The 13,757-nt window shown below is 48.8% G+C and overlaps 1 protein-coding gene across 10 annotated transcripts in view; it reads left to right on the top strand.

Annotated features, from left to right (window-relative positions):
- The window catches only part of ASAP1 (ArfGAP with SH3 domain, ankyrin repeat and PH domain 1), a 336,296-nt gene that overhangs the window by 316,771 nt on the left and 5,768 nt on the right, over positions 1-13,757 (top strand). For all 10 annotated transcript variants that reach the window (XM_073230149.1, XM_037020669.2, XM_073230147.1 and 7 more), the window contains 3 exons: positions 4,301-4,370; positions 6,495-6,553; positions 11,846-12,345. In XM_073230149.1, coding sequence (XP_073086250.1) covers positions 4,301-4,370; positions 6,495-6,553; positions 11,846-12,345 — 629 coding nt within the window. The remainder of the gene's footprint in view (positions 1-4,300; positions 4,371-6,494; positions 6,554-11,845; positions 12,346-13,757) is intronic.

The following is a 13,757-nucleotide window of genomic DNA, read 5'->3' as shown; positions in this document are numbered from 1 at the left end:
AGTTTCACTGTGGCTTTTTTTTACTTTGGCATTTTCATTGTAGGTAATAGGTAATTCAGCTGAATGCTCTTTAAGTCCTCCTGGAAAGCCTGTATTAGGTGGTCTGAATATTTGAAGTTATTCGAAAAAGCCGTACTATCCACTTGCAGAATGGCACATGGCTGTTACCTGGCCCCAGTGCCAGTGTGACCTCTTCATAGTATCATGGCCTAAGGTCACGAATGGTGGCTGAATTTGACACTGAGGTTCTTACAGGCAGAGCAAAGAAAGAAATACAACTAACTACCCAGTTCTTGGCAGCCATAAGATTAACTGTCTCCTCACATTTGAGATTCTTCTGATTCATGTCTGAGAGCAGTTTCCCCAGGCCCTCGGTGCTGTGGCAGGCATTCAGAGGCATCCTCAGCACGCACTGTGGGAAACCCTAACATACGCTCACCAGTCTGGAAGCCCAAGTTCTGGGCTTTGCTCTGCCAGGCCCTCCCTAAGGGGCTTTTGAAAATCACTCACACTCCTCATCTTTGGCCTCAGGGACTTTTAAGTTGTATAAGCTTCTTTCTTTAACTTAGAGCAGATAATAGATGAAAAATTATCCCACAAGTTGATTCACTTCTCATATTTCAAGGCCAGAACTTCCAGGTGATGAAAAGGCTTAGTATTTGAAATGTATGATCAGAGGCAGGCACGTCTACTTCTCCAGAGTAATATCAGCTCATAAAAGAATTCTGGGGCAGAAACTTCCTTAGTCTTCCTTTTTCTTGAATTTCCCAGTAAACTTTCATGTCAACTCCCCTACCCCCACCCCACTTTTGTGTGCAATTCTAGAAATAGTAATGGCTGCTACCATTTATAGATGGTCATGTACCAGGCACTGTGCACTTGCTCATATGTCATTGTATTTAGCCACCACAGCCATCTGATAAGATAGAAACTGCCAATGCCTGTAGTTTACTGATGAAGAGACTGAAGCACAGAGAAGTCAAATGACTTACATAAGATCACAAGTCCAGTAACTTCAGAGCTGGTATTTAAACCCATTTCTGACTCCAGTTGTCATATATCACTCACCGTTCCAGAAGACCCCTGTAGTCTGCGTGCCCTCGGTGCTGGGCCAGTGCCCTCCTCTCTTTCCCCACACTCTGGGCCCACAGCTTCGGAGCTGTAAGTCACCTTGGGTGTTGGCCACAACTTCCCCAGTTATCTGCCCACCATCACTCTCCAGCTCTCATGTACATCTGTAAAATATACTAACAGTCCTTTCCCAGATTGGAGGAAGAGAGGAAAAAGGATTGAGCTGCTTCCAGATTTTTGCTTCTCCCTCCAATACTCTCCTATTGGCAGAAAGTTTTCTAAGCCGCACATCTCTCCCCAGGCACGGCAGGTGACCTTTGCCTAGCTATGAGAGTGACAGGTTCCTGTCTGCCAGACCACAGATGCCTTCCTGCCCAGGTGTGTGAGAAATCAAACTGCGGGCCGAGAGGTGGATGAGCCGGCACTGTTAGTCCTGTCTTGTCTCAGCAGTCACCCAGTGACTGCTCTGTGCCAGACACTGGGCTGGAAAGTGGGGTTCCAGAGATGAACAGGAACAGGCGGACGGCCCTGTCTGAGACAGTCGCTCATTGAGTAAATCGTCATTTCTGTTATGTTCCATCAAAGAGCTATGAATAATACTGATCATCCTTCCTGCTGTGCCCCCTGCAGTCCAGCACCGGGCTCCATACCCATGGTTCTTCTCTTTTATGCTCATACCCATCTAATGGAGGCAGGTACTGCATTATTCCCATTTTAGAGACAAGGGAACCGAGGCTTAGGAGAGAAAGTGGTGTAATCCAAACTCATACCCTCTGGTCAGTGGTATGGGTGGAATTCAAAACAGCTTGTGCAGCCCCAAAGTACCCTTCCACACTCCTCTGTGTTTAGTGATTGTGGGCTCATGGGAAGGGAGGAGTAATGAAGTCTGCCTAAGGAAGAATTCTACCAAACTGACTTTGAGAGACTCTTGGAAGGTTGCATAGGAATTCGCAACAAGTGGGAAGGGATAGGTGTGGCAGAGAGAAGGAACAGAGGGGCCAAAGTTATAGAGGCATAAAAACACCGTCGTCGGAAAATGGAGAGTCACCTCACCTGGTCAGAAAGGAGAGAGAAACAAGGACACAGGACATTTGGGCTGTAGTTGTGGGGCTACAGCCCCTAATGTGATTGACGGTTCATCTGTGTGACCAAAGAGTGGGGGGCCACAAGCAGAGCCAGGGGGCTTTTGCAGCTCTAATGGTCTCTTATTCAGTCTCGTGTATAATGGGATTTAAGAATCACTGGTTTGGAATGTTTTTACCTGGCATGGAAATTAGCAGATGCAACCATGTATTCCCCTAACATAGAAATGTCTTTGACATTTGATTGCTGTAGCTCACTGAAGTCTGGAAGTGTGAGATTTGACACCCAGTCCTGAAGATGCGTTGCACACCATGCTAAAAAGAAATGCCTACCTTCAAGGAAACCACAGCTCAGATTTCATGAGATACTGCAAAAAAGGCCCTCAGTATAGGCTCCTGGAAATGTCCTAATGGTTTGAAGGAGTGTCATATTAAAATAAAACTGAAGTCTTTGGCCCTGGTAAGCCTAGTTTAGCTCGTTTGTTCTTGTACTGGTGTCCTAGGTTACAGAACGTTCTACCCAGGAAGCCCCATCCCAGCACTCCGTCAGCCACTCCTATCCCGTCGGAGCAGCGGAATGGGACGTGAGAGGGCAGCAGGTTAGCACAGACCCTAGAGGCAGGCTGTGCAGCTCTGACCCTTACCAGCTATGTGACCTTGGGCTTTACGTCACTTCTCGGTGTTGGTGTGTTTCTTCATATATAAAATGGAGGGAAATTACTATCATGTGTCACATGGTTGCTCTGAGGTCTCAGCACGGTGCCTTGAAGTCGAGTGCTCGGTAAACTATAGTTGCTGTAATTTATGTTCCTCTGAGGGGGCTTCGTGATGGTTAATGAAGAGCGTGTAGACTTGGGGTAGGACTTTCCAGGTACAGTTAGCAGAGTGACTGGCAGCTGTTGGTTCACTCAACCTTGGTTCCTCCTCTTCAAAATGATCTTAGTGATGCCAGCTCCTGCTGTCATGAGGAGGAGAGGCGTGTGGGCAGCTGTTGGTGCCATGAGGCAACCCACCACGCGCTGAGCCTCCACGCAGGGCTCCTCTTAGCCATCTTCTTCTGGCCTCCCCAGCCAGGCCCTCCCAAGGCCACGTGGGAGGTATTATGCGCCCCTAAGCAGGGCAGGACGGAGGCCTGCCCGGGAAGATCACTTGGGAGTCTCCAGAGCAGTCTTGGAAGACAGGCAAGGAGGTGAAGGGAGTCCCGGAGACAGCTGTGCCCTACGGGGCCTGAATTCCTCCTCCTGGACACCCGGCGGCGGGCCAAGGCCTGCCCTGCACTCTTCGCGCTGTGGGGTGGGTCACAAAGGAGCCCGCCTTTATTCAAGCCAGGCTGTCCACCTTCTGGACACAGTGCACACATCTGCCTTGCTGCCGTCCCATTAGGAGGTGCTTCACTCTTCGGGTGCCATGTGCCCCAGGGAGGACTTTGCCTGTCCCTCTTACCAGTTAAGTTTTAGGCACTGTTTCCTTTCACAGGCCCCAACCCTATTCAACATTCGTATCCTTCCCCATTACTAGTGCAGTTGGTACACGTACATCTCCCCAGCCAGATCAGGAATTCTGTGACATCGGAGTTGTTTTTGTCCCTCCCACTCCGTGTTCTTGCCTTGCACGTAGTAGATGCTTAGTAAATGTTAATGTCTGAATGAATGATGAGTCAGTAAGTGACTGAGGGCCTTGCCTAGCAGATGGTCAGTTATCACCATCCTGCTGAGTAGTGTATGCACACACACAAAACTTGTGGGTTGTGTGTTTCCTCTGAGTCTCATTCCCAGGGGGCATGGGAACCTCTGGGTGAATTTGAAGTTTTATTCTTTCCCTGCCCCTCAGCTGAGGACAAGATCCTGAGACACTGGGACATCCCCAGAGTCCTATGATCACAGAGGCCAGGCCTCTGAGATGAGCAGGCTGCTCACCTTGCTGCCATAATCCTTTAGTGACAATAAAAACATTATGAAAGCCCAAACCATTGCTTAATTTTGGTTTGTTTTAATATCAGAAGTACATACACTTCTGGCTTGATTCTTTTAAATTCCTTTCTAGAAACTGGGGGTGGGTGGGTCTTACTTCTGTGAAATTCTATATCCCCATGTTCCGTTTCCTGTCTGGAGGTGCGGCAGTTTACATTTGCTGATTTTTCCCTGTAGGTAATGATGTGGGTCCATCATCGTCAAGTAAGACCACAAACAAGTTTGAGGGGCTGTCTCAGCAATCAAGGTAAGCTGTCTATTGATGGTAGGCTCTCATTTGAAATTAGAGTTACAGTGGACAGAATTATAGAAATGGGTTTTAGCAGCAGCCTCCTCAGCGTGTGGCCCAGCTGGTGCTGGTTTGGGTGAGAACCTGAATGTTCCCTCTGATTCGCCCTCACCCCTCGCTGCGGAGTACTGGCAGGAAGCAGCTCTTGCCGGGCCGCCTGCGTCCAGGTTCAGGTGAGAACCGACCTCAGTTCCCTGGTGATCACAGAGGCTGTCAGAATGAGTTTTTACTTTTAATTTTTTAATTAACTTTGTTTTGTTACTTTCCCTCTTGACTCCCCATTTTGAAGACTTGGAGGTGAAAAGACACCCTCAGGGAAATTTGACAGCCCAGAGATTTTCAAATGAAAAAGTGTGAGTCTTTCCAGCTTTTTTTAGGCAAGGCTAAAAGCAGCATGCCTTTCTTCCCTCTTTGCACTGAGATTAGATACCTTGGAAGATCTTCTCTGGGCATCACTTACTCAGTCCCAACAGAGAGTTTTCTCTAGGGGCAAGATCTGAGATAAGGACCCAGAGCCACTTCCAGGCCCAAAACCTCAGGGAGAAAGAGTCACCTGGTGTGTGTGTGTCGGGGGGGTGCTTTCTAGAGTTTATCAAAGATAAAAAACAAAAGCCTCATTTATTTTAATACCACTATCATACCTAGTCTTTACAACTCCGTAAGATGGGCCAGGCGCTGTGATCCCCATTTATACGTGAGGGAGGGGCTCCAAGAGGTTCAGCGGTGACGGATGTCAGCTGGTCCCCCGACCCCATGTCCCCTAGTCTCCCTTCCCTTGGGATCCTGCCTCGTTTCCACTCAGTGCTCCTCCTGCCCTGCATGGGGGGCTACCCTGCACTTCTGGTGGCCTTACCCCAGAGCAGGGAGAATGCCCACAAAAGGGTTTTCAAACTGAGTCAAGTCCCCTGTGCACACACACAGCCCCAGCATGGCAGCAGCCTTGGGCTCGTCTGCATGGGGAGAAGGCCAGGCCCACACATGCGCAGCGTGCACCCAGCGCCTTCTATGCAGGGCATTTCTAAGCCTCCCAGCCTGGGCCTCAGTAATTCGGTTAGGAGTGACTGTCACGTTCCTGTCAGTAGCTGGCAGGCGTGCAACCCTGAGCAGACCCTAAGGCAGGCCGGAGAAGGACGTGCTGCGGACTGTACCAGGCAAACCCCACTTATGTTTACTGCCTCTAGTTAGCAGAGGCCTGAGCCCCACAACGCGATCCTCCAGTGGCCCAAGGTGGTAGGATTTCAGAGCTGAAGAAAGAGCCGCTAAGACTGAGGGTGAGCTGAGGGCCAAGAGAGACAGCAGTGCATCTCAGCCTCGTCCCTTCATTCTGGTCTTGTTTAGCTGGTTTGCTTGTCCTTTTCTTTTAAAAGCAAAAGGTTAGGAAGAAGTTTTTAGAACATCAGGATAAAGGAGAAATGAGATATTAAAGGGGACCCTTGGCAGATAGGACTTGGCTGCTACTGCCTTTTGGGTCCGCAGCACTCTGGTGTCCTCGGGTACGGGACTGATGTCTGAGGATGCGGGGCCGACTTCTGTTCCAGGGACTAGGCGTTTTCCCTCCGCGCTCACAGGTCCTCCAAAAGGAGGAAGAGCTCAGGAAGGCCTGGAGATCTGAGCGCTCAGCGGCCGGCCTCAGTGCCCTGGCGGAGGTGGGGCTCTGGAGTCAAACGGGCCGGGGCTGAGTTTCCAGACCCACCACCGACCGGCCTCGGGACCCTCTGCCCATCACTGAAGCCCCAGTTTCCTCATCTGAAAACAGGGTGGTGAGACTGACGCTGAGGGGTCCCGTGAGATGAGTTGCTTCTGTGTAACACGCTTGGTCATCGCCAGGTGCCTCCATAAACATCGCCGCTGGAGAGAGGTTTCCCAGGAGATTCGGTTCATCGTTGAGAGGGCTGGTTTTCTTACCCTTCCCAGTTCCTGCCAGCCAAGCGAACTTTGACTTGTGGAAAATTGCCTGTAATCTTTTGTTAGATTTTTAAAGGATTTTTGATATTTCTGTAAACTCTTTGATTTCCTTGAATAATGTATCACTGTTGACATTATAGCACTTTAGATCCTCAATGTTTCTTATTTATTAATTAGCACCGGTTCGGCAAAGACTGCCCTTGGCCCAAGAGTTCTTCCTAAACTACCTCAGAAAGGTAAGATCTGTTTGATATTCACATGTAATTAGGGTCACTGTGCCCTCCAAGGGGACAGGGGACTCTGTCCTTTGGTTCATTGCTTGATCCCAGATGCATAGAGCAGCACCTGGCCTATAGTGGATGCCCAGTAAGCATGTTTGGTGAAGAAAGATGTTTGTGAACTCATATTGTTTTTAGCAAAACACTGTACTTACCCTTAAAAAACACAGTACCCTTTCAGAAGGTATGTATTAACCCCAGGCACCATTCCTTCTCCTCTTGGAAACCTCAGGGTGACCTGGGAACCATCACACTGTGTGGCCTGGGCAGGGGACCCCAAAGCTTCACTGACTCAGGTTCCTCGCCTGTAAATGGGGGCAAGAATACCTACTTCACGAGGTTTTGTGAGGATGAAGTGAAATCATGCTTCCAAAACCCCTCGCTGGTGGGTAGCACAGAATCCTTCCCTGGGGCAGCAGCCACCATGCAAAGGGGAGATGCGCACGCTCCGAGAAGTAGCAAGGCAGCAGTGTCTGCAGATGCTGCTGCCTTGCCAAGTAGACCCTCAGCACTCGGACTGCATTCCTTTAATCCTGACCAAGCTTTGCTTGTGGGGGGCCTTCTCATAACACGAGCAATAGAGCTCCTTTTCTTAGGGTGCATCGCTCTAGCTTTCTTGCTGCCGAAAGCCCACAGAGGCATCTGCGTCATTCTGTCCACCTTCACGTAGGCCCACAAGGCCAGCAGGGCCCACATTAGATCTGAATGGAGGCTCAGAGATGCTTGGTGGCCCCCCCATGAGTTTAGTGCCCAAGATAAGACCTCTGACCCCAGAAGTCAAACTGGAGATTGGTGGTGGGAAGCTGGAATTCACCTCTCCGGAGGTCTTCAGTGAAGTGCCTGCTTGGAGGAGCGCTGACTGGTCGGGCCGGGCTCCCGTGTAGTGAAGGGAGGGGAGTCCCAGGTGGGTGCCAATTCGTTCTCCAGGGAACACAAAGGAAGGCTTCCCCTGGGTTTACTGAGTCTTTATTCCAGTTAGTTTTTTCTCTTTTAACCTCTGCCCAAAGGGCTGTCTTGATCTCTGAGAAGCATGGAACGAGTTTCCCAGGCACTGTGCCCACTTACCTGCAGTTGGCCCCAGATCCGGCCCACTGGTCACACGTCACCACTGGCTCCTTCCTCCCGCCTGTCCAGCTCACTTCCTTTCGCACCAAACCCCAGCAAGCCTGGCTCCTACCACAGCTGCTGCCCCCTTTCACAGTCCACATCACCTTCGTGTCCTCCGTCGTCCTGAAGCAGCACCACTCCTGTCACTGCCCTCACCTGCCGTCCCAGTCCTGTGCAGTACTCGGCTCGGCTGCCTCACTCCGAGCCTGACTCCACATTCCCGGGTGTGGCTGGGGAAGCAGTCAGGGTGGCGCATCCGCTCTGCTTCCTGACCACTGGCCACACACAGTCCCCCACTGCTGCCTAGCCACCTGTCCCTTTCTGGATCCAGTCACTCGTCTCTCCCAGCCCCCTCCCTCACACCTATTTTCTGCTCAAAATGCCTGCTCTTCTAGTTTCTCAGTGACGCAGGACATAAGCCCACCCCTGCCACACCACATGCCCGGCTGCCTGCCCTGGGCACCCAGGAAGCAGCAGGCCATGGCCTAAGGTGGACCCATCCGCCTCCCATCTCAGGACAGCACTCAGCATATGTCCCACCTTGTCCCTCCAACCAGCACCTCATTGTACTGCTCCCATTCTTTGTCTTGGGGTGTATATGTGTGCTTTGCTGTCTCTGAAACTTCCCATTAAAAGCATATATAAAAATATTTTTAAAACAGAATAGTATAATGCAGCCTCCTCCCCTGACCCAGATGCTCATCACCTTCTCCAGCAATTACCATTTATACCTGATGTTTCATCCCTTCCCCTCAATAATTCTGTAGCAAATCCTAGACATCATAAACCATTTTAAATATATAATATACCGATAACAGATCTTAGAACATTTACCATATCTAAAAAATCAAATTCCTTGCTATCTTCACATATCCAGAGTTCACATTTTTAATTGTCTCATAAATGTCTTTTTGTTTAATTGTTCATTTTTATCAGGATTGAATGAAATAAGGTCCATACATTTCAGTTAGTTGATTTGTCTCTTAAGTTTCTTAGGCTAAAGGTTTCCCAGAAACTCTCTCCTTTTCTAGTAATTTATTTGTTGATGAAACTGGGTTATTTGTCCTGGAGATTTTTCTCTGGCTCTTGCTAACTGCATCCCTGCGCAGTCATTTAACATGTTCCTCATGCTCTGTATCTCCTGTCAGTTGGAAATACAGCCAATCAGATGCAAGTTCAGACTTGGTCAAAACTATTTCCTAGATGGTGGTGTGTTCTGTCAAAAGGTTCGCACCATCCGATTGTCTCTCTGTGTACAGTTAACAGCTGTTAATGCTCAAAGCCAAGACCTTTCATGTATCCTCTGTTAAAACCGCTCACAAGGCCACTGGCCAGGAGTCCAGTCTCGGCCCTTGTCTTACACAGCTTACTCATGTGTACTGTCCCGGCCACATTCCTCTCTGTCTCTCTCAAACAGGAGATGTTAATGTTAAAAAAAAAAAGTGTTGAACAAAAAATGTTTTTTAAATCCTTTGGGCACTTAAAAGGCTTGATTAAAGCCTTCTAGGCTGGAGACAGACTGCTACAATAGAGCCATTTTTTCAATGAGTTTTTTGGTGAAAAGCAATTTTATAGAAACTTCAAGGGACATTTCATCATGAACAAAGTCACCCGTAATTCTGTCACCATAACACAACCCCCTTATCCCTTCCGAGAATACACATCCTTCTCCGACTGTCATCATAATGTAGGTTTTGCATACTTTTTTTTCCCACGTAGCATTTAGTGTAGGAATCCTTTGCGTGTTCATGAATGCTTGGAAATGTGGTCAGGCTGCATTCTCTTCCAGTAAGTGGGGGCCGTCCTGTACTCAGCAGCCCCTCTTGGAATGTGGGCTGGAGGCTTACAGGGTTTTCTTTCTCTGCCTCCTCCTCCTCCTCAGTCACGTCCGTAGAATCCATTCTCAGCCCTGGAACGATCGCCACCGAGGCAGAGCTCTCCTCTGGGCTACACTGTTGCATCACTGTCCGCCCAGGCCTGCCTGAGTGGCCCAGCTGCATCAGAACCCCCCCAGTTTCTGCAGGGAGTTGGGGGGTGGGGATTGTCATTCCCTTTTGTCCTCAGTGAGCCTCACTCCAGCAGTGTCCTCTTTGTAGTCTTTTGGGGAGATGGTTTGCTTGTCTGCCCTCAGAGTTAAGAACGCAGTTCAGAAAGGACATTTCATTGAATTGGAGGGGGAGACACAATACCAGCATGGCAATCAAGTAGCCAAAGGTCAGGCGGGCTCCCCTGGAGGAGAGGCTATCTTTTCTTATTTTGTTTTCTCCTCATTTTAAAAATAATGTATATTCATTCTAGAAGATTTGAAAAATATGGATAAGCAAAATGAAAAAAATACAAACCACTTGAAGTCTTACCACCCAAGATAAACAATTTGGCATATCCTTTCAGTCTTTATTCTTTTCTTTTTTTGGTTTAGGTGTCTATTTAAACTGATTTCTTTCACATAGTAAATGAAAAACATTTCCCACAACATTCACAGCAGTATGCCTTTTACTGGCTGCGTCATATTCCTTTCTTTGACCCCAATATGCTCAGCTGTCCTGCGGTTTTTCAGTATAAACAGTGCCATGCTGAACATTATATATAGCACAGGCATCTCAGTACTAGCTTTGATGCTTTATTTTATGATAAATTCCTAGATTCAGAGTTGCACATTTATGGGGTTTGGCTGCCCAGCACATACAGTTTCAGTTCCCCCGTAAGTATAGCTCAGAGCAAAGCTTCCCTGCCCCACTGCTCAGGGACTCCCCCAGCTCTGCCCCAGACATTTGTTTACTGGTTTCTGACTCCCAAGAGAGGACTCTCACTGCCCTACTTTTAACTTTTGGAGCTGAGCTACATTAGCTGAATCTCAAGGGCCAGCCCAGGAGCAGGGTGCCCTTGAATTGGATTTCCTTAGGAAGGTGTGTGGCTGGGCAGGTCATGAGCAGACAAGCCCTTGGTACAACTGTGACAATTTACAACAGTGGGGTTTATCTTTTTTTTTTTTAAATAACTTTTAAGACTATCTCTCTAATGTGTTGTATTTTTAGAACAAAGTTCTTAGTTGGATTTGCTTAGCTGTTTCCTTCCTGAGCACACAGTACGTGCTTGGCCCTTGTGCCAAGAGCCAGAGTTATAAGAATGCATGAAACTGTGAATCCTGGCCCAGAGACCTCTAAGTGTACTAGCAATACTGTTTTATAATACTTAGAGCCTACCAGGTCCTGTTGGCAAATTCTATATCCATGTTAACTCATGTTTTAGAGATGAAGGTGAGACCCAAGAGAGGTCACATAATTTGCCTAGGGTCACACAGCCAGCAAGTAAGTGATGGATGGTGACTTGGAGACATGTAAGTTCTGGATAGCGCTGTTCCGAGAGCTGTGGGAATTGTTCCACAAATTGTAGAATCCTCACGCTGTGCTTACTACAGCCTTAAAGAGAATAGGGAGGAACTGACTGAGAAATTCTCCCCAACACTTTAAGTGGGAAAAAAACAAAGTTGCAGACATTGTATGTTTGTAATCCCATTGATGTTTTTCTAAAATATATTTGTAAGAACATGTACGTGTATCACTAAAAGGTAGCAGATGTTACCTCTCAGGGGCAAAGAGAGTGGGAGGGGAAATCTTTTACCTTTTCTCTTACATAATGCATGAATCATGAAGTGTGGGGAATTAATAAATTGCAGTACAGCTATAGATGGAATGCAACATTAAAAATGATGTACTACTAATAAAGAATTTTTATTAATATGGCAAATACTCTTGTTAAAACAGTATATAGATAAAAGCAGATGAAAGTTTTATCCATGGAAAATATATAGCGAAGTCCAGAAGGAAATATGTCAACTTATCTAAAACAGCTACATGTAGGTGAAAACTTTTAACTCTATACTTCCCAATCTGTTTATATTATAACTGTAATTTTGTTTTGTTTTTTAATTCTGATGAGTTTGGAAATCCATGCTTACACACCTGAGGCATAAAATAATGTACGGGCCTTCCAGGCTTCCACCTTTTATCTTAAAACAGGCAGTGGGCACCTGGCTTGGCCCCTGGGCGCTTTCCCTCCAGGTGCCTAGGAAGGAGGAGAGCTGCGCTTCCCCGCCAGCCGCCTCCCTCCCAGCGGCCCCGCTCTCTGTGCTTGCTTCCACAGTGGCACTAAGGAAAACAGAAACCAGCCATCATCTCTCCCTGGACAAAGCCAGTGTCCCACCCGAAATCTTTCAGAAATCATCCCAGTTGGCAGAGTTCCCACAAAAGCCACCACATGGAGACCTGCCCCCAAAACCCACAGAACTGGCTCCCAAACCCCAAATTGGAGACTTACCCCCTAAGCCAGGAGAGCTGCCCCCCAAGCCGCAGCTGGGCGACCTACCCCCCAAGCCCCAGCTCTCAGACTTGCCTCCCAAGCCGCAGATGAAGGACCTGCCCCCCAAGCCGCAGCTGGGAGACCTGCTGGCAAAACCCCAGGTGGGAGACGTCTCGCCCAAGGCTCAGCAGCCCTCAGAGGTCGCGCAAAAGCCGCACCCCGTGGATCTCTCCCCCAGTGTGCCAGCCCGAGATGCCATCCAAAAGCAAGCGTCCGAAGACTCCAATGACCTCATGCCCACTCTGCCAGAGACACCTGTGCCGCTGCCCCGGAAAATCAATACGGTGGGTAGGCGTGGGGGTTCTGGTTCACCTCGACTGGCTCGGGACCAAGCACTGTGGGGCGTGGAGCCCAGTGGTTGGGCACCCAGGCTTTGGGCGCCCTCAGACCGACCTTGGGACCTGCCTTCCTTGCCTGCTGTAAGTGCATGTCTGTGGCCACGTACGTCACTGAGTCTCAGCATTCTCGTTTACAGCAAGGAGCTAACACTAGCTGAGCTCACAGGCCATAAATGCAGGGACACATGAGAAGCACGTAGCTGGCTCCTAGTACACACTCAGGAAGGGTCGCTGTCATGCAGGAGCCCTGAGGATGCGACTTGTCCTGTCCTCGGGTCACAGGAAGGCAGATTCCCCCCCAGGGCTCTGAGCATCTTCTACCGCAGTGCTTGTCTCTGCATCTTCCTGGAGAAGCCCAGAGAGACTTGTGCAGGCAACACTGGGCTGAAATCCCATGTGCCATCATTTTCATAAAGTTTCACTATGATGTGTCAGTTTTATTTTGATATGAAAATGCTTTTTTCCCAAAAAAATCTCTTTTTGGAAAAGGGCTGCTCCAGTTACATGCATGCATGCTGTTTGCCCTGCCCACGGCTGCACCTCAGTGGGGCACAAGCACCCCGGACTGAGGAGCATGGTTAATGGGGGGAGCCAGAAGGCCTCCCATTGTACATGACAGTTCTGCCTCCTCACATTTTATCATAAAAATATTGTGGCAAAAGTGTGTCACTTCAGCACTGAAAGAAAGGTAAGAATAAGCCCCATGCCCCCCCCAGGGTGGAGGCCACCACACTGGGGATGGGAGCTGCTTCTGCTTTCTCTCAAGACCCTGGGCACCTCCAAGCCTTGACGTGTGCTGAATTCCAGCTCAGGCTGCGCACTCTACAGCTGTCATAGCATCTCATCTAATCCTCCCGAGTACAAATTAACCACCTGCTGGCTTTCTCGGTTGCTGAGAAGTATAACTTCTGTGCTGCCAGGTTCAGCCAGCTTCTCAGACCTGCCGAGCACCTCCCAGGTCAGGGGCTGCAGGAAGGGGTTGTTGGGGTGGCTAAGGGAGAAACTGGGATGGGGGGCAGGGGGCATCACTCACCCAAAACATTGGAGACACAGCTTTCTTTTTTTATTACTAATTGTTTAATGAACTGAATGCTGAAACATCCTGAAGAAGGAGATTTCTCTGTGTCCATCTTCCTGTTCACAAAAACCTGGAAGTCAAAAGAAAATACCAAGTCAAAAAACTGATAAAAATGAAAACATTTTGGGGAACTCAACTGCCTGGAATCCTGCCAAGCCCGCTGGCTCCTGCCCTGCTTGCCCAGCATGTGCTGACATGGCGCTTTGCATGCGGGACTGAGAAATGTCTGTGCTGTGCATTCAGTAAGCAGAAGCTGCACATTTTGCCTTACATCATGTTT

This window comes from Manis javanica, chromosome 2 (assembly GCF_040802235.1).
Source record: "Manis javanica isolate MJ-LG chromosome 2, MJ_LKY, whole genome shotgun sequence".
NCBI classification, from domain to species: domain Eukaryota; kingdom Metazoa; phylum Chordata; class Mammalia; order Pholidota; family Manidae; genus Manis; species Manis javanica.
The sequence above is the reverse complement of the archived record's forward strand: the minus strand, read 5'-3'. Positions and strand labels throughout refer to the sequence as shown.